Source organism: Hippocampus guttulatus, chromosome 11 (assembly GCF_054856545.1).
Source record: "Hippocampus guttulatus isolate MCC_2025c chromosome 11, RoL_Hgut_1.0, whole genome shotgun sequence".
In the NCBI taxonomy this organism is placed as follows: domain Eukaryota; kingdom Metazoa; phylum Chordata; class Actinopteri; order Syngnathiformes; family Syngnathidae; genus Hippocampus; species Hippocampus guttulatus.
Window position 1 is genome coordinate 22,159,297 of NC_141271.1, and position 25,317 is coordinate 22,184,613.

Here is a 25,317-nt window from a genome sequence, read left to right on the forward strand (position 1 = left end):
GCTGGTCACAGTTACTCACCAACGGGGGAGATAGCGAGTGCGTGTTTGCTTTGTTCGCTAACAGGGCTGAATCCGGCATTGTTCTCTGCATAGACTCTGAAAGAGTACTCTAGACCCTCCAAAAGACTGATTATTCTGTACTCTTTGTTGGAGATGATGGTGGAGTTCACCTTCTGCCACAGGAGACTATTCCTGTCTTTTTTCTCAACGTGGTAGCCGAGAATGGGGGATCCCCCATCAAACCCTGGAGCTTCCCACCGAATGGTCATGCCATCGCTGGTCACGTTGTAGGCTACTGGCTTTCCAGGAGCACCGGGGGGTTTGTATTGATGCTGAGCAAGGACCTCTGTGGAGATGAGTGGTTCACTGACCCCGTATCTATTCTCTGCACGTACTCTGAACTGGTACACAGTTCCCTTCACCAGGTTTGGAACTTTAAAGGACGTTCTGACCACGCTTGAGCAGACCATCTTCCAGTTGGCCTGGGAAATCTCGCGCTTCTCCACGCTGTAGCAGGTAATCTCACTGCCTCCATCCTCTTTGGGCTCATTCCAAGAGATGATAATATTCTGGGCCTTGATCTCGTCAAAGTGGATGGGGCCAACGGGCACAGAGGGGGGCCCAAGAACCGTTACCCCAATGTCAAAGTAGTTCTTTACCGTTCTGTTGTCCAAAACCAAGGTATAATGGCCTGCATGCTCCTTCTGGGCACCTCTAACTGTAATGGCGGTCTTGTTGTCAGTGGTCCTGAAGCGAACCTTCTCACTTTCCTTAAGAGGCAAATTGTCTTTCAGCCAACTGATGGCAGGCCTGGGTTTTCCCTTGAAGGGCAGCTCAATGTGGATGTTCTGACCGACACGAACAGCCAGCTCTCCGTTAGGGTAGTCACCGAGGCACGCCTCGGGTGGAATGATGAAATCCATGACTGTGATTGGGCCAATCTGTGAGAAGTCACTCGTGCCCTTCTCATTCTTTGCATAGACCCTGAAGTTCATCTCAGAATCCTCTTGCAGCCCCGTCACCTCACATGTGCAGTGCTTACAAGTTGTAGCAAAAATCCAGCTGAGATTGTTCTCATTTCTCTTCTCGATGATGTACTCAGAGATGTGGCTGCCTCCGTCATGGTCGGGTCTGGTCCACTGCAGTGTGACGGAGGATCTTGTGGAGTCAAGCATGACCAGGTCTTTAACTGCACCTGGGGTCTCAGTGGCTCTGACGGGCTCCGAAGTCTCGCAGGCGTCACCCACACCAAACTCATTTTCAGCCGACACGCGGAAGAAATAAGCAATGTCCTCCTCCAGGCCCGACACTTTGTAGCTCGTACTGACACACTCGTCCGTGACCATCTGGTACGCTTTCATGGTGGAGCCCTTCTTCTCAACAATGTATTTAGTGATTGGTGAACCACCATCAATGAGAGGAGCCTCCCAACTCAGAGTCAATTTTCCTCTGGTCACATTCTTAACCATCAATTTTTGGCAAGTGGACGGACTGTCAAGCACCTTCAGGGAAACTGTTATGATCTTGGGCTCTCCTACACCATTCTCAATTTCCAGCAGGTACTTGCCGCAGTCATCGCGAGTGACCTTGGGAATTAGAAGGGTGGTGGCGCGCTCTGTGCTGGTGATGGTGTAGCGTGTGTCGGCGGCAATGTTGCGTTCACCACGTCGCCAGGTGACGCCAGGGGTGGGGCGTCCTTTCAGAGGAATAAACACCTCCACGTCACGCCCTGCCCGGACGGTATATTGGGTGCTCATGGGAACGTCCAAGTCCACGTCAGCCTCCTCTGTTGGGAGGAAAGTTCCACACAAAGATTTGAGAACTAGCCATCTTCATACTCTGAAAGTTTTGTCTTTGTGAAGATACAAACCCAAGATGTCCTTGGCTTGCACAGGCTGGTACATCTTGATATCCTCTCCTTTGCCCTTGCAATTGACAGCGGAAACTCTGAAGAAGTAGTAGGTTGCTGGTTTGAGGTGAGAAACCACATACTCGCAGGTCTTAATTTGCGGGTTGACCGTCGCCCACTCCCGCTCCTCTGCATTCATTTGCTCCAAGAAATAGTGTGTGATCTCGCTGCCACCGTCATACACAGGCTTCTCCCATCCAAGAGTGATGGAGGTCTTTGTGGAGTCCACCACACGCAATTTGGACGGCTCCCCAGGAAGGTCTAAAGGTAAACAAAGCATCCATCAGCTACGGGAGCGGAAAGGCATTCGTTGAACATGTCATAGTGGGTGCAAATGTATACCGATAGGATCATGGGCCTTGTATAATTCAGAGGCCTCTGAGTAGTTCCCTGCTCCGGCCTTGTTGACAGCGCAAACTCGGTACTGGTATTCGTTGTTCTCCACAAGGCCGGTGACCTTCTGCCTGGTGTCTCTGATTGTGCCTTTCACCACCTGCACGATGAAGCACAACCGGGCATTATTATCATTAGCTGTACAGCTGCCGCCAGTGATGAGAAGCGTCTCCTCAAAGTTTTCCATAAACCAACCTTGAACCACTGGAGACTCTTCTTTTCCCTTTTCTCCAGGTAATAACCGTCAATGTCGCTGCCTCCATCCAGAGATGGTCTCTCCCAAATCACTGTCATGGTTGATCTGGTGATCATGGAGACTTGAGGCTTGGATGGCTCGCTGGGAGGAACTGTCGAAATGAACACATCGGTTGTTATCCACAACAGGGGTGGCAATTCATGCATCCTTTTTTTTCCAGTTTTCCTACCAAAAGCATTCTTGGCGATGACGGGCATAGACTCCAGAGGGTCACCGATGCCATATTTGTTGACCCCGCGGACTCTGAAGATGTATTCGTTTCCCTGGATGAGCCTGGGCACGTTAACGATGCAGTCGACAAGTTTCTCCGAGATGATGGACCACATGACTCTGCTGGTCTCCCTCTTTTCCACAATGTAGTGCGTCACCATGGCACCGGCCTCGTCAGCAGGAGGAGACCACATGATGGTGATGTTGTCGGCAGTCACCTTCTTAAACTGGATCTCTCCAGCAGGGGGCCCTGGCCTGTCTGTGAATGGGAAGCAAGGGGTGCATTCATATTGCGACCTAAAATATTTATCTTTTAACCCCCCCCCACCCCCACCCCTGCTAAAAATAAAAAAATAAAAAATTATTCATTTGACAATTGATTTGAAGTACCTTGGATGAGCAATCTGACAACCGCGCAGGCTGAACCCAGGGAGTTCTTCACCTTGACTTCATAGGTACCAGAGTTCAGGCGCGAGGTGTCCCTCAGGAACAAACTTGTGCATTCAAAGGTGTGTTTAAAGGAGAGTTGGGCACCGGCTTTGAGTTCTCTTCCATCCTTTAGCCACTCAATGGTAGGTGAAGGCTTCGCAGTGACGTTAAACTTGAGTTCGACATCCGAGCCTGCCCTATGCTTCACCTCGTTCAAGTACTCTGCTGGTATTTCAATTTCTGGAGCACCTGAAAGAGAGATGTAAATTCTATGAAAATGCGTGCCAGGCAGTTTAACCTTTTAAACGTGGTTTTACGTACCGAAGTTGTCAACACATGTGGCAGGTCCAGCTGTCATGGAAGGATTGCTCACTGAGCCTACCGCATTCTTGGCCATTACTCTGAACTCATAGGTCTGATCCTGAGTCAGACCAGTCACAGTGTAGCGTGTGTCTTTTATGTTGGTTAGGTTTGCCTTGGACCACCTGCCAACAACTCCTTCTGTCTTCTCCACCATGTACCCCGTGATCTGGGATCCCCCGTCAAAGTTAGGCACCTGCCAGACCAGGCTGATGGAGTTCTTGGTGATATCACTAATGCGCAAATTGGTGGGCGGTTCTGCCGGAAGACAGTCGGCGCTCATAAGACAACAGCGACTCCGTAAACAGTCACAAAGAGCCAGTTTCAGGCACTGCAACTTACCACAGGCGTCAATTGCCAGCACTGGATCAGAAACCCTGCTGAATTCACTGATTCCAGCAGCGTTCTCGGCTGCCACCTTGAACTCATAAATGAGTCCGGCGTGAATGCTTGTGACCTTAAAGTGAGTGGCCCGGATGACCATTCTGTTGACTTTTTGCCACAGGATGCTGTTCTTGTCTTTCATCTGGAGATGGTAGCCAAAAACGTGACTGCCTCCGTCTGACTTGGGCTCCTTCCAGGCTACAGTGATGGTCTCCCTGGTCACAGCAGTGACCTCTGGAATGGAGGGTGCTTCAGGCAAGGCTGCGGGATGACAAAGAGTTATGAGGGTGGTGTCATTCTCAGGCCAAAATGAAACAATGGTTACTTACTGTAAGGGAGTCTAATTGCAACAGGTGGTGAGTCAAGGTGCTCGCTGATTCCATATCTGTTCTCAGCCCTAATCCTGAACTGGTACTCCAGGCCTGTTGTAAGCTTCTGGATCTTGATGGTGCAGCGAGCCACAGCAGAGGAGACGTCCGTCCAGCTGGCCGTGGTCATCTCCCTCTTTTGGATGATGTAGTTTGTGATGGGACTGCCACCCTCATAGGCAGGCGGGAGCCACTTCAGACTCACGCCGTCCTCCGTGATGTCAAACAGCTCTACAGGTCCCAGCGGAACACTGGGCCTGTCCAGAACCACAATGTTGACAAAAGACTTTGTGGTGCCACTTGAGTTGGCAGCCAGGATATCGTAACGTCCAGAGTCTCCTGCGATGCTCTCGCGCAGCGTGATCCTTATGCTGTCGGGAGTGACTTCGGAGTTGAACCTCATGGTTGACTTAAGTATCACGTCGTCCTTGGAGAGAGTCACCTTGGGCAGTGGCCTGCCTATCAGCGGAATCTCACATTTGAGAGTGGAGCCAGCTCTGACATAGACTGTGTTGTGGGGGAAGTCCTTCATCACCACCTCAGGAGATTCTTCAGAAAATGACAAAATAAATTTGAAACACTAAAGCTCATATCTGAGAAAACCGAGGAATCGCTCAGAATTTGTGAAATACATGCAAGTATGTTTTAGCAAAATAAAAAAATGTCACTCTCACATACCTTGTTGGTCTTTGACCAAAACCGGGGTGATCATTTCTTTGACATCACTGAATCCAGCTTGATTCTCAGCTTGGACTCTGAAGAAGTACTCTGTGTTCTCCCTCAGGCCAGACACTGTGTATTGCAAGTACTTGGTTACGCCACACTTGACCCACTTCTCCTGGCCTTTCTCCAACGCCTCCACCAGATATCCCGTAATTCTGCTGCCTCCGCTTTGCTCTGGTTTGACCCAAGCCAGGGTTACGCTCTCCTTGGTCACATCAGTCACTGCAAGCTTAGCTGGTGGGCTTGGTTTTTCTGGAAAAGGGAAGCAATGCGTTATCCTGACCTAATTATTGTCAGACTCCGTGAAGCATTACAGAGTGAAAAGCCCCAATACCTGTGATCTTGGTTCCCTCTTTGGTCTCAGCGGGAACTCCAATCCCATACTCGTTCTCGCCGGTCACTCTGAAGTAGTAGACTCCTCCCTCTTGCAGGTCTGACACCTTGTATGTCAACCTATGGCACGTGTCGGTCAACTGAGTCCAGCCTTTCTTGCTGGCCTCACGAATGTCCAATTGATAGTTCTTTACTGGCCCTCCTCCTTCATTCTCTGGAGTATCCCATGTCACAGTCGCAGAGTTCTTGGTCACATCCTTGACCACGACAGATGCCGGAGGTCCAGGAGAATCCAGGACTCTGACGTTGAGGGTCAAGGAGGCAGTACCGGCTATACTGGACAAGGTGATGGTATATTTTCCTGAATCATTGCGAGTGGCTTTCTCCAAAGTGATTGAGGTGAAGGTGTCTGTGGTGTCAATGACAGCACGGACCCTTAGGTCAACATCGGGCTTGCTCCAAGTCACAGTGGGGATGGGTTTGCCTCTGAAGGGCACCGTCATGGTGAAGGAGCTGCCATCCTTCACGATAAGAGTTTTCCTCATATCATTGCTGATGTCAAAGACGGGCTCCTCTTCCCGTTCCTTGGCCAGCTGTTTGTCTGACTCCGGACTGGGCTCGCTGACTCCAATCTTGTTGATGGACTTGACCACAAACACATACTCTGCACCAGGGGTCAGTCCCACCACTGTGAACTCTGTATTGTTGGTGTTCTGGACACCGACAGTCCATTCATCATCCAAAGTGTTTCTGTATTCTACTCGGTAACCGGTCACAGGTGCACCACCGTCAAAGAGGGGTCTATTCCAGGACAGGGTCACAGTGGTCTTTGTTGAGTCAATGATCTTGGGCTTAGCGGGTGGGGAAGGCAAGAACTGGGGATCTTCCGCCTTGGTGAGTGGACAGGCAATGCTGGGAGCACTGAGCCCGGCAGCATTCTCTGCAAACACTCGGTATTCATACTCACAGCCCTCACGCAGGTGTGACGCTTTGACTCTGAGGTCATAAACCGGTTTCTTGTTAACACGGCACCAGCGAAGGCCGGCCTTCTCTCTCTTTTCGATGACATAGCCAGCAATGCTGCTACCACCGTCAGAGACCGGTCTTTCCCAGCAGATGGTCATTGCCTCGCTCGTAACGGAGGTGACCTGGACATTCGTGGGAGCAGCGGGGATTGTGAATGGATCCATGGCCTTTGTTGGCTCACTTTCAAGGGCTTCGCCATCCCCATATTTGTTGACTCCTCTAACTCTGAAGATGTACTCATTCCCTTTCAGCAACTTGGTGACTTTGCAGGTGGTGGCCTTCATGTCACTGTGTACAAGAGTCCAAGCCAGCCGGCTCGTCTCCCGTTTTTCAACAATGTAATGCATGATATCGGCGCCGCCGTTCTCCTGAGGCGGGCCCCAGGCCAGGGTGCATTTTTCTGCTGTCAGGCCAGACACAGCTAAGGGTCCAGAAGAAGGTCCAGGCCTATCCAGAACTTTGCAGTTGATAGCCACAGACCTGGTTCCTGCCACATTGTGCAGAGTCAGGACGTATTGGCCAGAGTCTCTCCTGATAGCATCTCTTACGAGCAGGGTAGTTGTGAAGTTGGTGGTGGTGACTTCACATCTGGCCTTGGCTTCAATCTCCTTTCCATCCTTAGACCACGACACAACAGGAAGGGGACGCCCGGTTGTTTCAGCATCGATTTGAATAATCTCTCCTGCTTTAACGACAAGCAGCTGTCTGAACTTTTCCTCCAAGATAATTGTGGGCGGATCTACATCATCCTTGACTGTTACAGGTCCAGTACTCTCAGAAGGAACACTTAACATCTCGGCGGAATTCTTTGCAATAACATGGAAGTCATACTGGACATCTTCAGTTAGGCCTGTGACATCGAAGTAAGTGTCCTGCAGGTTGGTGAAGTTACATTTCAGCCAGCGGCCATTTGGAACCTCTTTGCGTTCAACAATGTAGCCAGTAATCTTGGTCCCAACATCATGTTCTGGCCTCTCCCACAAGAGAGAGACCGAGGTCCTTGTGATGTTGGTGACTTTAAGGTTGCGAGGAGGTTCACATGGATCCCTTGCTGCCACTGGCTCACTGGCTTTAGAGCCTGGACCAATGCCAGCAATGTTCTCTGCATAGACTCTAAACTGATAGAACAAGCCTTCTTCAATGCCAGTCATCTTAAACTGGCTCTCAGCCAGAAGACCTCTGTTCATCTTGGTCCAAAGAATGCTGCTTTGGTCTTTGCATTCAATGTGATAACCAGTGACGGGGCTGCCGCCATCCCTGATCGGTCGATCCCAAACCACAAGCATGCCAGACTTGTGGGCATGGGAAACACGAATGTTGACGGGAGAGCCCGGAGGTTCAAATGGGTACTGAGCAACAACAGAAGCAGAGTCAACGGCGTGACTCTTGCCGTATCGATTCTCAGCTGCAACACGGAACTGATACTCTATTCCCTGAGTGAGACGGGACACTTTGATTGAGGTCCTGGCAACAGTAGCAGACACAATCTGCCATACGGTTGTGGTCGTGTCTCTCTTTTCCACCACGTAATTATTAATCTGGCATCCACCATCGTAGGTCGGAGCATCCCAAGACAGAGAGATGAAGTCAGCGCTCACCTCATCCAGCTTAATGTTACTGGGCGGGCCCGGTTTGTCCAGGATGATAACAGAAATTTCACCCGTCGTCGTGCCCACTGCATTCGTCAGGGTGATCTCGTATTTACCTACGTCTTCCTTGGTGGCATCCTTGATGAAGATTTTAGATGAGGTTTGTGAGGTGAGAACATTGACGCGAGTGGTCTGCTTCAGCACTTGGCCGTCCTTTTTCCAGGTCACCTCAGGTTGCGGCCTGCCCTTGAAGGGGACATCAATCTTCAGGTCATCTCCAACTTTAACACTGAACGTACTGAACAGCAGGTTGACGATGGGTTGTACTGTGATGTCCTTCACAATGACGGGGTCAGCAAGAGGTTTGGGGTCACTCCGACCCTTCTCATTCACCGCAACAACCCTGAAAAAGTACTCCTCATCTGTTGTGAGACCTTCAACAGTAGCCTCTAGTGCTTTAACTTCACTGCACAAACTCCACATTTCGTCTCCGTAGGGCTGCATCTCCACAATGTAGCCTGTAATCTTGCTGCCACCATCATGGTCAGGTTTCTCCCAGGATAGCGTGACCGTGTGACGAGTCACATCCATCAGCTGAACCCTGCCAGGAGGCAAAGGAGCCTCAGAGACTTTGACTTGTTCCGTGGAGGCAGGCAGACCCACACCAAATTCATTTACAGCCAGCACACGGAAGTAATACCGGCCTCCCTCCTGCAGATCAGAGACCATGTAAGAGTTCCTCACACAGTTGGTGCTGACGCTGGTGAAGGCCATTCTCTTCTGCTCTCTCTTCTCCACAATATAATGAGATATCTTTGCCCCTCCATCGATAATAGGAGGCTCCCAAGAGAGAGACACTGAATTTCTTTTCACATCTTTCACCTCAAGCTTCGTCGGCGCACTAGGTGAGTCCAGGACTCGGACGTTGATGAAGGCCGACTTAGAACCACTCATGTTCTCCAGAGTTAGCACATATTTGCCGGTATCAAATCTGTCGACATTTTCAATTACTAACATGGTGTAGGAGCTCGTCACCTCAATCTGGGCACGCTCATTCAGAGTGCCATCTGCCTTTGACCACCGGACCTCCGGCTCAGGCTTCCCTCGAATTGTGACAAACAGACGCAAGGATGCTGTGGCCCTGACGTTGACCATCTTTCTTAGATCACAGTCGAGTTCAATTTCAGGAGCTTCCAGCTTCTCAGCGGCGATGACACTGCTGGGCAGGTCTACGTGTTCACCCACGCCCTCGCAGTTAAGGGCGCAAACGCGAACATTGTATTCGGTGTTCTCCCTCAGTTTTTTCACTGTGTAGTTAGTCGCCTGCACACCAGTGTGCGGGGTGCAAATGACCCATTCATCCAGCGCAGCCTCCTTTATTTCAACAATGTAACCAGTGATGGGCGCTCCACCGTCATATATAGGCCGAGTCCAAGTCAACGAGACCGTTGTGCTGGAATGGTCAGTGACCTTTGGGTTGTTTGGAGGTCCTGGTGGGTAAATGGCATCACATGCCTTGATGTACTGAGTTGGTGCGCTGGGCTTGCCCACGCCGGCGGCATTTTCAGCAGAGACCCTGAATTCATAAGAGTGGCCCTCAGTGAGACCCGTGCATCTGAACCTCAGGTCAGACAGCCTCTTCTTGTTGCATTTGCTCCATCGAATGCCATCCTTGTCACGTTTTTCAAGGATGTAGCCCTCAATCTCGGCTCCCCCGTTGCTCTCCGGCCTTTCCCAGGTAAGCACGATGGAGTCTCTGGTGATGGCACCGGCCTCTGGCACGGACGGCGCACTCGGAGTAGTGAAGGGATTTCTGGCAACAACTGGCTCTGATTCTAACGGCTCTCCAACACCGTATTTGTTGACAGCCGTGACACGGAAGATGTACTCATTTCCAGGCAGCAGTTTGGTCACTTTATAGCTGATAGCTTGAATCTTGGGCTCCACCATAGTCCACGACAAACGGCTGGTTTCTCTCTTCTCAACGATATAGTGTGAAATGCTGGCGCCACCGTCCTGCGAGGGATGGTTCCAATGCAGGTAGCACTTTTCAGTCGTGACACCTTTGACCTCTAGCGGGCCATCTGGTGGGCCGGGTCTATCCAGTACCTTGACGTTAACGGGGATCATCTTGACTCCTCCGACATTCACAAGTTTGAGAGCAAAGTGTGCGCCATCTGTTCGGATGCAGTCCTTCACGGTCAAGACGGTGTGTGTGAGTGTGGTCTTGATCTCCATTCTTGGCATCGTCTTATCAATCTCCTTTCCATCCTTCAACCAGATGACCTCAGGCAGAGGCTTGCCGGTGTAGTCTGCATCAATGACAAACGTCTCACCAGCACGAACGACTGTTAGATCCTTGAATTTGGAATCCATGGTTGCGTCGGGGGCCTCAATTTCATCTTTGGCAGTTATTTCCCCTGTGCTCGGAGAGGGACGGCTGGACAGACCAGCTGCGTTCTTGGCAACAACTCTGAACTCATAAATGCAGTCCTCAGTCAGACCGGTGAGAGTGAACTGGGTGTCAATTATGTTGGTAAAACTGGCCTTCATCCAGCGAGTATCAGGGTGTTTCCTACTTTCAATCAGGTAGCCGGTAATCACACTCCCTCCGTCATACGGCGGAGTGGTCCACTTAAGCGTTACGTGGTTCCGTGTTATTTCAATGGCCTCGGGAGCACCCGGTGGGTCGATGGGGTCACGGGCCACTGCGCTATCTGAAACCTTGCTGACCGGACTAAGTCCTGCAATGTTTTCGGCATAAACCCTGAATTCATATTCAATGCCTTCCTCCAGATCTGCAGTCTTGAAACGTGCATCGGGGATGAGCAGCTTGTTGAGTTGAGTCCAGAGGAGGCTGTTCTTCTCCTTCCTTTCCAGATGATAGCCAAGAATGGGACTCCCACCATTGTTTGCGGGTGGCTTCCACTCAACGACCATGCTGTCCTTGGTTGCAGCGGTTACAACGGGGACCACTGGTGCATCAGGCACGCTGAATGGATATTGAGCCATCACTTGTGGGGAGACAATGGTAGAACTCTTTCCATACCTGTTCTCAGCAGACACTCTGAACTGATATTCCACGCCAGTCTTCAAGTTGCTGACCTTGATGGTTGTTCGGGCAATGGTCGCAGACACAATCTGCCAAGCCGTTGTGGTGGTGTCTCTCTTCTCCACAATGTAGTTGTTAATCTGACAGCCGCCAGTATACGTTGGTGGTTCCCAGGAGAGTGTTACATAATTGGAGCTCACTTCATCAATCTTCACAGGACCAGTGGGCGGGCCCGGTTTATCAAGAATGACAACAGTAATCTCTTTGGTTGCAGTTCCGACATTGCTGGTGGCTGTAACGGTATATTTGCCGGAATCCTCCCGCTTTGCATCCTTGATGCAAAGCTTTGTAGATGTAGGTGTGCCAGATACGTTTAGCCTGGTCGTCTCTTTAAGAGCCTGTCCTTCTTTCTTCCACTCCACTTTGGGGACCGGACATCCAATCACAGGAATCTCAATCTTCAAATCTTCTCCACTTTGCAAACTATAAGTGTTGAATCTCATCCTGAATCCGGGCAACGTGGTCAAGTCCTTGGCAATCACTGGCGCAGAGAGAGGCCTTGGGTCACTCTTACCCTTGTCATTGAAGGCAGATACTCTGAAAAGATATTCATGTCCCGCACTTAGGCCCGTGACCATGCCTTCACAGGTCTTGGTTGTGGCAGCCACCACCCATTCCTCGGAGTCCATGGTTTGCATTTCGATGTAGTAACCGATAATCCTGCTTCCTCCGTCATGGACTGGTTTTTCCCACGACAGCGAGGCGGTTGTTTTAGTGACTTCGGTCAAAGTGACTTTACCAACTGACAGAGGAGGCTCAGAGGTCTTAACCGAGTCTGTTGTCTCGATTGGTAGTCCTACTCCAAACTCATTTTCGGCAAGGACACGAAAGTAGTAGATTGCTCCCTCTATGAGGCCGGAAACCCGGTAGCTGGTCTTTGTGCACTTGTTGTCCACATTAGCGTAAACCTTCCTGTTGGACTCACGCTTTTCAACCAGGTAATTCTTTATTCTTGCGCCACCGTCAATAAGAGGAGGCTCCCAACTCAGGGTGACACTCTCCCGTTTAATATCTTTGACGGTGAGGTTGGTGGGGGCTCCTGGAGTGTCCAGAACGTTGACAGACACAAATGCAGACTTGGTGCCAGCGCTGTTCTGCAGATTAAGGATGTATTTTCCGGCATCATTTCTGTCACAGATGTTGATGGAGAGCTGTGTGTAGTCTTCTCCCGTCTCAAGTTCAACTTTACTGGGCAGGTCACTGTCCTCCTTGGTCCAGTTAACGTCAGGTGTAGGACGACCCTTAAACGGAATGCCAATTCTCATCGGGGCTCCCGCACGGACAACAATGCCCTTTCGGAGTTCAGCATCCAGAATCATCTCTGGAGCATTCATTTTATCCACAGGAAGAACTCTGCCCTGGATTTCAGTTGGCTCCCCAATTCCCAGCTTGTTGATGGCACACACGCGCACTTTGTATTCCTGATACTCAGTCAGCTTGGTGATGGTGAACTTGGTGACATTCACTCCGGAAGGTGGTGTGCAAATTGTCCACTCCTCCTCATCAGCCTTCGTGATTTCAACAGCATAGCCTTGAATCTCACAGCCACCATCATATATGGGCCTGTGCCATGCCAGGCTTATGGAGTCCTTTGTGGTGTCTGTCACATGGACGTTGGTGGGGCTGCCAGGCTCAAATGTGGGGTCACAGGCTTTCAGATAAGGTGTGGCAGGGCTCGGCTGACCCACGCCAGCTGCATTTTCAGCAGAAACCCTGAATTCATATTCGTGGTCCTCGGTTAGGCCTGTCACTCGGAAACGCAAATCTGTTACCCTGCGCTTGTTGCACTTGGTCCACCTTATGCCAGCCCGGTCTCTCTTTTCCACAATGTAGCCAACAATTTCACTGCCTCCGTTGGTCTCAGGGCGGTTCCAGCAGACAGTCATGGAGTCCCTGGTAATGTTGGTAATCTCAATCTCCCGAGGTGTTCCAGGCGGGACAAATGGATTCCTCATGATAACTGGAGCCGACTCCAGAGGCTCACCCTCACCGTATTTGTTGCATGCCATGACCCTGAAGATGTATTCGTTTCCCTTGAAGAGTTTGGTGACTTTGAACATGGTGGCGGCACAGTCACTGGAGACCACGGTCCACGCTAGGCGGCTTGTCTCTCGCTTCTGAATGATGTAGTGAGAAATGCCGCTGCCTCCATCGTGCCTTGGTGGAAGCCATGACAGGGAGCACTTCTCCTCAGTGACATTGCTGACAGTAAGAGGTCCCTCTGATGGACCTGGTCTGTCGAGGACCTTTACACTGAACGGAAGAGTCTTGCTGCCTGCCACGTTGGTGAGTACCAGTGTGTATTGCCCGCCGTCCACTCTGATAGCGTCCTTCACAACAAGAAGCGCCTTAAAGTCTGTATTTTTAATCTCCGCTCTGGCCGAGTTTTCCACTTCAACATCGCCTTTAAACCACTGCGCTGTCGGAATGGGCTTCCCGTCCACTTTGGCCTCCAAACTGAATGTGTCCCCAGCACTGATGACAAGGGTTTGATTGTACATGGCGTCTGTCTCACACTTGGGCGGATCAACTTCGTCTATGGCTGTGATGGATCCACTGCTCTCAGAAGGCTTGCTGACCGCACCTGCTGCATTTCTTGCAATGACTCTAAAGTCATATTTGCTGTTTTCTCTCAAGCCCGTCACTGTGAATTCAAGGTCCGTGACATTTGCAAAGCTGGCCTTCATCCATTTTCCTTCGGGAAGATCACGTTTCTCCACGACATAGCCAGTAATTAGACTCCCACCGTTGTACTGCGGCGCCGCCCACCTGAGCTTCACCGAGTGCCTGGTCACTATCAGTGCAACTGGACATCCAGGAGGATCACACGGATCGCGGGCCACATAGACCTCTGAGACCTTACTGGACTTTCCAATGCCGACAATGTTCTCAGCATAGACTCTGTATTCATACTCAATGCCTTCCTCCAGAGGAGTGGATTTGAACCTGCAGTCTTGGATGAGAGTTTTGTTTATCTTGGTCCAAAGTATGCTGTTCTTCTCTTTCCTTTCAAGATGATATCCCAAGATAGCGCTGCCTCCGTCAGACGGAGATTTGTGCCACTCCACTACCATGTAGTCTTTAGCGTATGCAGATACAAACGGTGTACCCGGGGGGCCAGGCTCCTGGAATGGATACTGTGCCACAACTGGGTCAGAATCAATGGCATAACTCTTGCCATATCTGTTCTCAGCATAGATTCGGAATTGATACTCAGCGCCGGTCTTCAGATTGCCCACTTTGAGTGTTGTTCTTGCCACAGTGGCAGACACCACGAGCCAGTTGGTGGTGGTGGTATCTCGTTTCTCGACAACGTAGTTTGATATTTGGCAGCCACCTGTGTACGTGGGAGGTTCCCATGTAAGTGTGACGCTCTCTGCACTGATGTCCTCTAATTTGACAGGTCCTGAAGGTGGTCCGGGCTTATCTAAAGTGATAACCTCAACAGTGGCTTCCTTGGATTGCAGATCATTGGCAACGGTAATGTTGTACATGCCTCCGTCCTCTCTGGTGGCGTCTTTAATTGCAAGTGTGGTCTGATGGGCTGAATCTGTGACGTTTACTCTGGTGGTCTGCTTGAGGAGGACTCCATCCTTGGACCAAGAGATGGTCGGCTTTGGATGGCCTGCAACTGGCACTTCAATCTTGAGGTCGTGTCCCACTTGCACACTGTAGCAACTCGTTTTCGGTCTGACGGTAGGCTCAATCACAAGGTCCTTGGCGACAACTGAATGAGCCAGTTGCCTGGGGTCGCTCCTGCCCTTGTCATTGACAGCGACCACTCTGAACTGATACTCTCCTCCCTTGAGCAGATTACTCACCAGGGCCTCGGTTGCCTTCCCACTGGTACAAACAGACCAAGAGTCGGTGTCCTTTGGAGCCAGTTCGACTTCATAGTGGGTTATCCTGCTGCCGCCATCATGTATGGGCTTCTCCCACGTCAAGGTGACGGTACTATGTGTGGCATCAACAACGCTGACTTTACCAGGGGGCTGCGGCTTCTCAGATATCTTAATTGGTTCGACGGTTTTAGCGGGCAGACCGACACCATACTCGTTCTCAGCCATCACTCTAAAGAAGAATAGTCCTCCCTCCGGGAGAGATTCCACTTTCCATGTCATTTTATTGCAGATGGTGATTGGAGAGTAAACCTTCCGAGTGCTCTCCCGCTTTTCTACAACGTACTGCTTAATCTTTGAGCCGCCATCGAGGAGTGGAGGCTCCCATGTCAGGGTGACAGAATTCTTGGTAATCTCCTTCACCAGGAGGTTATTTGGGGGGCTGGGGGTGTCCAGGACTCTGACGCTGATGAAGGCAGACTTTATTCCGCTGGCATTCTCGGCAGTCAGCGTGTATTTGCCACTGTCAAATCTGTCCACGTTCTCAATCACAAGTGACGCATAGCTATCTGTGTTGTCAATTTGGGCTGTCTCCTTCAGCTCCCCGTCAGCCTTGCCCCATCTCACCTCTGGGGCTGGACGACCTCTTACAGGAACAAAGAGCCTAAGTGTGCTTGCGGCTCTAATGTTGATCATCTTTCTCATGTCGGCGTCCAGGTCCAGGTCAGGCGCTTCAAGCTTCTCTTCCAGAATGATTTTTCCCGGAAAATCCGCCTGCTCGCCGACACCGATTTTGTTGATGGCACACACTCTGAACTGGTACTCGTGCTTCTCCAGGAGCTTTGTCACCGTAAACCACGTTTCTGCGATTCCAGAGGAAGGAGTGCACATGAACCACTCATCTGACGCACTGTTGCACGCCTCCACAATGTACGCCTGAATCTCACAGCCACCGTCATAGATAGGTTTACCCCAGGTCAGGGAAACAGTCGATCTTGAGGTGTCCACCACTTTGGGATTGTTTGGCGGGCCTGGTTTGAAGACGGGATCCAAAGCTTTGTAATACGTTGTTGGGGAACTGGGTGTTCCCAAGCCGGCCGCATTCTCGGCAGAGACCCTAAATTCGTAGCTGTGGTTTTCTTGGAGCCCAGTAACTCTGAAGCGGAGCTCGCTCACGTTACGCTTGTTGCACCTGGTCCATCTAACACCGTCCTTGTCACGTTTCTCCACAACGTAACCTTGGATGACACTACCACCGTCATTACTTGGTCGTTCCCAGGTCACGACCATGGAGTCTTTGGTAATCGTGGAGACATCTACCTCTGTTGGTGGGTTGGGAGCTACAAATGGATTTCTGGCAACAGTGGGCTCTGATTCCAGAGGCTCACCAACTCCATACTTGTTCACTGCAATCACTCTGAAGATGTACTCATTGCCAGGAAGAAGCTTGGTGATCTTCAGGTTGAGGGTCTGAACTTTTTGTTCGACTACTGTCCAAACCAGTCTGCTGGTCTCTCTCCTTTCAACAATGTAATGGGAAACATCACTACCGCCATCCTGCAAAGGTGGTTTCCAGGAAATGGAGCACTTCTCACTAGTGACCCCATAGATTGAAATAGGGCCCTCAGGTGGACCTGGCCTGTCCAGAACTTTCACATTAAAGTTCACAGATTTCTCTCCGCCTACATTCTTCACCAGCAAAGTATACTGGCCTCCATCAACACGAATGGCTTCTTTGACAACTATACAGGCTAAAAAGTCTGTGTTCTTGACTTCCAAGCGTGCTGCTTCACTCATGACTTGACCCTCCTTCAGCCAGAGTACCGTGGGTGGAGGTTTTCCCGACATAGCTGCCTCAAGACAGAATGACTCTCCAGCATTCACAACCACTGTCTGGGAGTATTTGGCATCCAGGTCGATTTGGGGCGGATCCACCTCATCCTTGGCAGTGATCGCTCCTGTAGAGTCAGATGGCTGACTGCTGACACCCGCTGCATTTTTGGCAATGACACGGAACTCATAAATCTGATCTTCGGTGAGACCCGTGACAACAAAGGAAGTCTCAATGACATTGGCGAAACTGGCCTTCATCCAGCGTCCGGCTCCTTCCTTCTTCTCCACCACATATCCGGTGATTTTTATGCCACCATCATACTCAGGTTTGTTCCATCGGAGGGTCACCTGGTTTCTGGTTACAATAACAGCCTCCGGCCTTCCTGGTCTGTCACAGGGATCTCTGGCGACCTGTAACTCACTCACGACACTCGCTTTGCTTAGGCCAACAATGTTCTCAGCGTAAACTCGGAACTCATATTCAAGACCCTCTTCCAGGCCACCTACTTTGAATCGGGCCTCTGGGATGAGCTGTTTGTTCTGCTTCACCCATAAAATGCTGTTTTTCTCTTTGAGCTCGAGGTGGTAGCCGAGGATTTTACTTCCACCATCACTGCTGGGTTTATCCCATACGACCAGCATGGACTCCTTGGTGGCTGACTGGACAACCACCAAACGCGGTGAAGCTGGTACGTCAAACGGATACTGAGCCACAATGCTTTCAGAGAGCAGTGCCGAGGACTTGCCATATCGATTCTCTGCAGCAATCCGGAATTGGTACTCGCATCCAGTCTTCAGACGTACAGCTTTTATGGTGGTTCTGGCCACTGTCGCTGAAACGATCTGCCAGTTAGTGGTGGACGTGTCTCTCTTCTCAACAACATAATTGTTGATGCTACAGCAACCGTCGTACTCCGGAGGATTCCAGGACAAGACCACACTGTCTGCAGTGACCTCATCCAGCTTGATTGGGCCAGTTGGAGGGCCTGGCTTGTCCAGGACCACCACATTTATGTCTGTAGTCGCCTCACCAGCTGGGTTAACAAGTTTGATTGAATATGTGCCCACATCATCTCTGCAGGCCTCCTTAATGACCAGGAGAAGGTTCTTGTCGTTGCTTACAGTATTGACTCTCGTTGTCTCCTTGAGGGTGACACCGTCTTTGAACCAAGTTGCTGTTGCTTTGGGACAGGCAGCATAAGCTACATCGATCTTGAGATCATCTCCCGCTAACACGCTAAATGTGTTGAAAGCCAATTTAAACATTGGCGCTATAACCAGGTCCTTGGCCACCACGGGCATGCTGAGAGCACGTGGATCACTAACTCCCTTTTCATTGGTTGCCGAGATACGGAACATGTACTCCTCTCCCTGTGTCAAACCGGTTACAACCACCTCGTTGGTCTTGACTGCCATGACCTGGGTCCACTTTTCACTTTCACTGCCCTGCATCTCCACAATGTAGCCAGTGATTCTGCTGCCACCATCATGGTCGGGCTTCTCCCAGGTCAGCGTAACACTGGTGCTGGTCACCTCGCGGAGGGACACCTTTCCTGGAGGTAGCGGTCTCTCTGACACCTTAATGGGGTCAAACGTCTCCACCGGGAGGCCAATGCCATATTCGTTCTCGGCCAGAATTCTGAAGAAGTACATCTTTCCTTCCTCCAGCTCTCCAACTTTCCAGCTGGATTTGTGGCAGTTTGCACAAACAGTGGAGTAGGCCTTCCTGGTTGACTCACGCTTCTCTACTATGTAATTACGGACTCTGGAGCCGCCATCAATTAAAGGCGCATCCCAAATGAGGGAGACTGAGTCTTTGGTAACCTCCTTGATGAGAAGGTTCTGAGGTGCTCCGGGCGTGTCTAGCACCCTGACGTTAACAAAAGCCATCTTAGTTCCAGAGGCATTTTCCACAGTGACCATGTATTTACCACCATCAAATCTGTCTACGTTTTCAACTTGCAGCGCAGTGAATGATGAGGTGACTTCAATGTTAGCTTTGTCCAGAGACTCCCCGTGTTCTCTTGACCATTTGACGTCAGGTGCCGGCCTGCCTTTAATAGGCACAAAGAGCCTGAGGGTGCCACAGGCTCTGATGCTGACTACCTTACGGAGATCCGCTCCAAGTTCGATTTCGGCGGGCAGTAGCCTATCTTCGGCTCTCGAGGTTCCGGGGAGAGCAGCAGGCTCTCCCACACCTTCGCAATTGGTGGCACAGATGTTGATTTTGTAGTCTTGGTTCTCTTTCAGGCCAGTGATAGTGAAAGAGGTAGCTGTCCATCCCTTCTTAGGAGTGTGAATTGTCCATTCATCCTCTTCTGGCAGGCAGGTCTCCACAATGTAGCCAGTGATTTCAGAACCACCATCATAGATGGGCTTATTCCAAGCAAGGGTGATGGATGACTTGGTTGTGTCTAGAACTCGAGGGTTACCTGGAGGTCCAGGCTGGAATATTGTGTCCATGGCTTTGTAGAACGGACTCGAGGGACTCGGCTGGCTCAGTCCGGCATTGTTCTCGGCAAAAACTCTGAACTCATACTCGTGGCCCGGTGTGAGGCCAGAGGCCTTGAATCGTAGGTCAGTGACAGTCCTTTTGTTACACTTGACCCAGCGCAGCCCAGTCTTATCCCTTCTCTCGATGATGTAAGTGTTGATGCTGCTCCCTCCGTCTTGTTCGGGGCGCTCCCAGCAGACCACCATTGAGTCTTTGGTGATGGTGGTGACCTCAGGCTGCGTGGGCGGGTCACTGGGAACGTAGGGATTGGCACATATGACAGGCAGGGACTCCACAGGCTCTCCAGTGCCATACTTATTCACAGCCATAACTCTGAAGACATACTCATTGCCCTCAAGAAGCTTGGTGACCTTGAACCTGTTTGCTTGGAGATCCGTGGCCACATTTGTCCAAGCCAACCTGCTGGTCTCGCGCTTCTGAATGATGAAGTAGTCAATCTTGGCACCGCCGTCATGTGTCGGGTGCAGCCAGTTGAGGACACATTTCTCTGCAGCAATGTCAGTAACGATTAAGGAGTCGGGCGGTCCGGGTCTATCGAGGACCTTGACATTGAAAGCGAATTTAGCATAGCCACCGGGGTTACTGGCAGTCAGGGTGAATGTGCCGCCATCTCTTCTCAAAGAGTCTTTGTTAATCAGAGCTGTGTGGAAAGGAGACACCTTGATCTCCAACTTGCCGGTATCTTCGAGTTCCTTCCCGTCCTTGGTCCACACAAGTGAGGGGATGGGCCGACCTGTCACATTGGCCTCCAGTGTAAACACCTCTCCTGCCTTGACGACAACATTGCTGCTGTAAATGGAGTCGACGTTGAGCCGGGGCTCTTCAATGTCATCCCTGCATGTGATGGCCTCCGAGGGTTGCGAAGGTGCACTCACGGCCCCTGCCGAGTTGCGAGCAAATACGCGGAATTCATAAACCGTGTCTTCAATCAGACCACTAACTGTGTAGACCGTCTCGAGGATGTTGTTGAAGTTGGCTTTGAGCCACCGCCCATTCGGGAGTTCTCTCCTCTCCACAGTGTATCCGATGATGGAAAATCCTCCGTCTGCCTCTGGTTTGGTCCAGGAAACAGTTACCTCATGTCTGGTGATGTTCAGTGCCAAAGGTCTGCCTGGTGGATCCACCGGGTCCAGAGCAAACAATGGGTCAGAGGGTTTGCTGGGTTTGCTGAGACCGGCCAAGTTTTCAGCAATAACACGGTGTTCGTATTCAATTCCATCAACCAGGCCAGTTGATTTGAAGATGTTCCCTATCACAAGAGCTTTGCTGATCCTCTGCCACAGAATGCTGTTCCTCTCTTTTCGTTCCACATGGTAGCCCAGAATGGCACTGCCTCCATCTGAAGATGGCTCGTTCCAGCTCAGAGTCATTGCATCCTTATTGTAAGATGTGACTGCAGGAGGCCCTGGCTGGCCTGGGACATCAAACGGGTAGGTGGCCACCACTGGCTCAGAGACAATGGACGGTCCAATGCCATATCGATTCTGGGCCTTAACACGGAACTGATATCCAGTTCCAGTGATGAGCCGGGCTGCCTTAAATGTGGTGCGTATGACAGTGGCTGCTAACTCCACCCAGGAAGTACCGGTGGTCTCCCGCATTTCAACAATATAATTGTTGATGGGAACACCTCCATCATTCTCAGGGGCCTCCCAGGACATCAGGATGTAATCGGATGAGACCTCATCCATTTTGATGGGACCAGTGGGTGGACCTGGAATATCATGGACTAATACTGTGATGGTATCGGTCACTGTGCCCAGCATGTTCTTTCCTGTCACTGAATACTGGCCTCCATCAGTCCTCTTGATCTCGCTAATGTTGAGGACGGTTGATGTTGCTGTGGTTTCGGTGTTAATTCTTTGTGTCTCTTTGAGAACTGTGTCTCCTTTCTTCCAAGAAACAACAGGCCTAGGTTTTCCAAGCACGGGAATCTCAATCTTAACACGGTCCCCAGCCTTGGCAATGACCGTCTTCTGGTAGATGCCACGGAGGTCAAATGACGGACCTGATGTTTGTTCTTTGATAATTGCTGGTCTGCTCTCACGTGGGTCGCTTCTACCCGAAGCGTTGACTGCCATTATGCGGAAAGTGTATTCTTCTCCCTCGATGAGATTCGTAACGGTGAAGTCAAGAGCCTTGATGGCGGCAACATGGAACCAGTGCTCAGTTTCCTTCTTCTGGGCCTCAATGACATACCCGGTGATCAAGCTACCACCATCGTGAAGAGGCTTGGTCCACGCCAAGCTGGCGCTGTCAGCCGTAACATCAGTGATGTACAGGTTTTCAGGCGGAGAAGGGGCCTGGGATGCCCGGATCGGTTCCGGGGTTTCAGCGGGCTCGCCAACGCCAAGGTCATTCTCAGCAGAGATTCGGAAGTAATAGTAGGCGCCTTCCTCCAGGTCAGTGAATTTGAAAGAGCATTTCTGCCAGGCGGTGTTCAAGACCGTGTAGGCCTTTTTTGTGGCCTCTCGCTTTTCAATTATGTAGTTGTGGATCTTAGAGCCACCGTCAATGATGGGGATCTCCCACTGAAGGGTTATGCTCGTTTTAGTGATCTCTCTGGGTTTGAGATTCACCGGGGGCCCTGGCGTGTCTAGAACCTTTACATTCACAAAGCCCGTCTTCTTCCCAGCGACGTTCTCCAGGCACAAGTTGTACTTTCCGGCATCATATCTCGTGCACTCAGGAATGACCAGCAGTGTGTAAGACTCAGTCGTGTCAATATGCGCACGCGTTTTTAGACTGACATCATCTTTGCTCCAGGTGACATCTGGAACAGGACGGCCTCGGATGGGAATAAAAATACGGATTGAGGTGCGGGCCCTGACCACCAGGGATTTCCGGAGTTCGGCGTCCAGCTCAAAATCTGGAACGGACTCCTGGTCCACAAGTTCTGTTACTTTTTCAACCTCTGCAGGTTCACCAACCCCCTCGGAGTTCACAGCTCTGACTCTGAAATGGTATCTGCCTCCCTTTTGCAGTTTTCCGATAACATATACAGTAGCCTTCAAGTGGTACTCTGTCTCTGTCTCCCAGTCATCATGGCCTTCCTTTTTGTACTCCACAATGTATCCATCCACTGGCAGACCACCATCATAGTGGGGTCGGCCCCAGGTGAAAGTGGCAGACGTTTTAGTGGTGTCTGTAATCCTTGGGTTGGAAGGAGGGCCTGGTGGATCTGATGAACGGGGAAAAGAAATGGTTAAAAAAAAACAACAACAACAACAACATTCTGCGGCCTAAACTAAATAATTGATACTCTTGAACTACATACACACGATATCCTTGGTCATCGCCGGACGCGAAGGCTCACTGGGTTCTCCGAAGCCAGCCTTGTTCTCAGCAGTTACTCTGAACTCATACTCGACCCCTTCGCTTAGGCCTTGCACCTTGAAGCGCAGGTCCGGGACCGTTCTCTTAGAAGCCCTGACCCACCTCATTCCTCGTTTCTCTTTCCTTTCTACGAGGTACCCCCTGATGTCACTGCCACCATCCTGCATTGGTCTCTTCCATGAAATGGTGACAGAGTTCCTACTGAAGTTATCAATTTCTGGGGTTGACGGTGGACCTGGGGGACCTGTGGGCACAAAGATGATTGGGATTGTTGGTGATGAAAATGTGATATTACCCAAAGAGCAGGTTGATGCTTAGCACCTTGAAACATGGATAATATTGACTGAACTTACAGTAACTGTCGACCATTTTGACTGGAGCAGACAGGCTTGCGTCTCCAGTGCCATATTGGTTGACCGCAGACACCCTGAAGATGTACTCGTTGCCTTTGATCAGTTTGCTGGTGACACATCTGCAGTCCATGACGTTTTCAGCCAGCTTGGTCCACTGCAGGCGACTGGTCTCTCGCTTCTCAAGGACGTAGGACTTAATCGAGCAGCCTCCATCCTCCTCTGGTGGAAGCCAGGTCAGGTTGCACTTTTCAGCAGAAATGTTACTGGCCTCAATGGGGCCCGGAGGTCCAGGAACATCCAGAACCTTCACTTTGACGTGCTCCTCTTTGATGCCAAACGGGTTACTGGCAGTGATGGTGTACTCTCCGGTGTTTTTCCTGCTGGCGTACTTGATGGCCACAGTAGAAGAGGTTGGAGTGCTGGTGATGGTGACAACGTCGGAGTTCTTGAGCTCACGGCCGGCCTTTGACCAGACAGTGGTGGGGGGAGGTTTGCCGACAATCTTGCAAGCTGAGACCACAATTGTTTCTCCTGCCCGGACTGAAAGGCCGTCCTTTATGTCAGGGTCAATGGTGATGCTCGGGGGTTCTGCGTAATCAAGTGATGCAAAATGTTAGATTGCAAGCTGGAACATTCGGAACAAATGGGGAATTTGGTCAAAATCATCTTACCATACTCATCCTTGCAAGTTAACAGATCAGTCGTCTCTGAGGGAAGACTAATAGCACCGGCAGCATTCTTAGCCCTGACTTGGAATTTATACTGAGCTCCCTCTGTCAGGTCAGTGACGGTGAAGGCACATCCTTGAATATTGACATGATTTGCCTTCATCCAGGCCTTGCCGCCAGCCTCAAATTTCTCTACCACGTAGCCAGTCAGTTTGTAGCCACCATCATATTTGGGTGGAGTCCACATAAGAGTGACCGATGTCCTGGTGACATTAATGACGTCAGGCTTGCCAGGAGGATCTAAGAGAAGACAAAGACCATCGTGGTCATCTTTTACTGCCAGATGCGAAGGAGTTGTTGGTGGTTGGATTTTTTTTAACTTGTGTGTCCGTGCGGGTCTTTATTGTCGTGGGGTGGTTGTGGAGGCCGGGGGGGGGGGGGGGGTGGTATTTTTAACTCGTGCAAAGCACTTTGAGTTGCAATTTACGTTCGAAAAACGCTATATGAATAAAGTTCGATTGACTGACTGATCTCAAAAACTCACCAATGGGATCCAGAGCAACAACAGCCTCAGTTGCTCTGCTGGCCTTCCCCAGACCGGCTATGTTCATGGCCATTACTCTGAATTCGTACTCCAGTCCCTCGATCAGTCCCGTGACCCGGCACTCTTTCAATCTGAGAGGTGTCTTACTGGCTCGTTTCCACATCAGACTGTTCCTCTCCTTGAACTCCACATGGTAGCCTGCGCACAAGAACACCATCAGCGTTGCGGTGCAGATCGCAGCTTTACACCGAGGCTGTGATAACACTCGGTTACCTGTAATTGGGGAGCCGCCTGTGTCTTTGGGATCAACCCACGTTAGGATGGCTGACTCGTGGCGGATGCTCATTATCACTGGAGGTGCCGGCGCCTCTGGGACATCTGGGCGCGGCAACACAAGAAATAGTTTTCCGCGAAATTCATCACACAAGGCTGTTTTGTTTTGGTCGCCTTGGATACTCACCGAAAGGATGCTGTGCGATGACCGGGTCTGACCTCAGGTGCTCTCCAATTCCGTACTTGTTCTCAGCGAATACTCTGAAGATATACTCCACACCGTCGTGGAGACGTATGACTCTCATGGTGGTTTTTTGGATTGCCGAAGCCACTGTGGCCCACTTATTATCTGTTGTCCTCCTTCTCTCGACGATGTAGTTGGACACCTCTGCGCCACCGTCGTCTTTGGGCGGCCCCCATTCCAGGGTGATGCCGTCGGCTGTGATCTCGTCAAACTTGATGGGTCCGGTGCAGATGCCCGGTTTGCCCACCACCTTGAGCTGCAACTTACAGTCCTTGGAGCCCAAGCTGTTCCTGACGTTGATGGTGTAGACTTCCGCGTCTCCTCTCTGGCAGTCTCTGATCAGGAGAGTGGTCACACCCTGGGATGCCTCGACGCACATACGCCCAGTGTCACCGAGCGCCACGTCGCCCTTCTTCCATGTGGCAATGGGATATGGCACACCACTGAGGGGGATGTGAATGCGGGCGGTGGTCCCCTCCTTCACCACGTAGCAACCGTCATGCAGACAGCTCAGGTTGCAGTCAGGTAACACTGGACAGCAAAGGTTTTGGCATGTTGAGGAAACTGTTGCAACAGTTTTAATCTTCCCCAGCTACAGCGAGGACTTTTTCAAAAAAATG

At 50.9% G+C, this 25,317-nt stretch overlaps 1 protein-coding gene across 1 annotated transcript in view; it reads right to left on the reverse strand.

Annotated features, from left to right (window-relative positions):
• The window catches only part of ttn.2 (titin, tandem duplicate 2), a 180,506-nt gene that overhangs the window by 22,177 nt on the left and 133,012 nt on the right, over positions 1-25,317 (reverse strand). The window contains exons 206-222 of the mRNA XM_086123473.1: positions 24,641-25,228; positions 24,454-24,558; positions 24,181-24,378; positions 23,640-23,936; positions 22,969-23,556; positions 22,557-22,859; positions 5,367-22,460; positions 4,988-5,284; positions 4,271-4,858; positions 3,900-4,202; positions 3,519-3,815; positions 3,159-3,446; positions 2,728-3,027; positions 2,498-2,649; positions 2,252-2,402; positions 1,871-2,170; positions 20-1,786 (exon numbers count right to left, since the gene is read on the reverse strand). Coding sequence (XP_085979599.1) covers positions 20-1,786; positions 1,871-2,170; positions 2,252-2,402; positions 2,498-2,649; positions 2,728-3,027; positions 3,159-3,446; positions 3,519-3,815; positions 3,900-4,202; positions 4,271-4,858; positions 4,988-5,284; positions 5,367-22,460; positions 22,557-22,859; positions 22,969-23,556; positions 23,640-23,936; positions 24,181-24,378; positions 24,454-24,558; positions 24,641-25,228 — 23,616 coding nt within the window. The remainder of the gene's footprint in view (positions 1-19; positions 1,787-1,870; positions 2,171-2,251; positions 2,403-2,497; positions 2,650-2,727; positions 3,028-3,158; positions 3,447-3,518; positions 3,816-3,899; positions 4,203-4,270; positions 4,859-4,987; positions 5,285-5,366; positions 22,461-22,556; positions 22,860-22,968; positions 23,557-23,639; positions 23,937-24,180; positions 24,379-24,453; positions 24,559-24,640; positions 25,229-25,317) is intronic.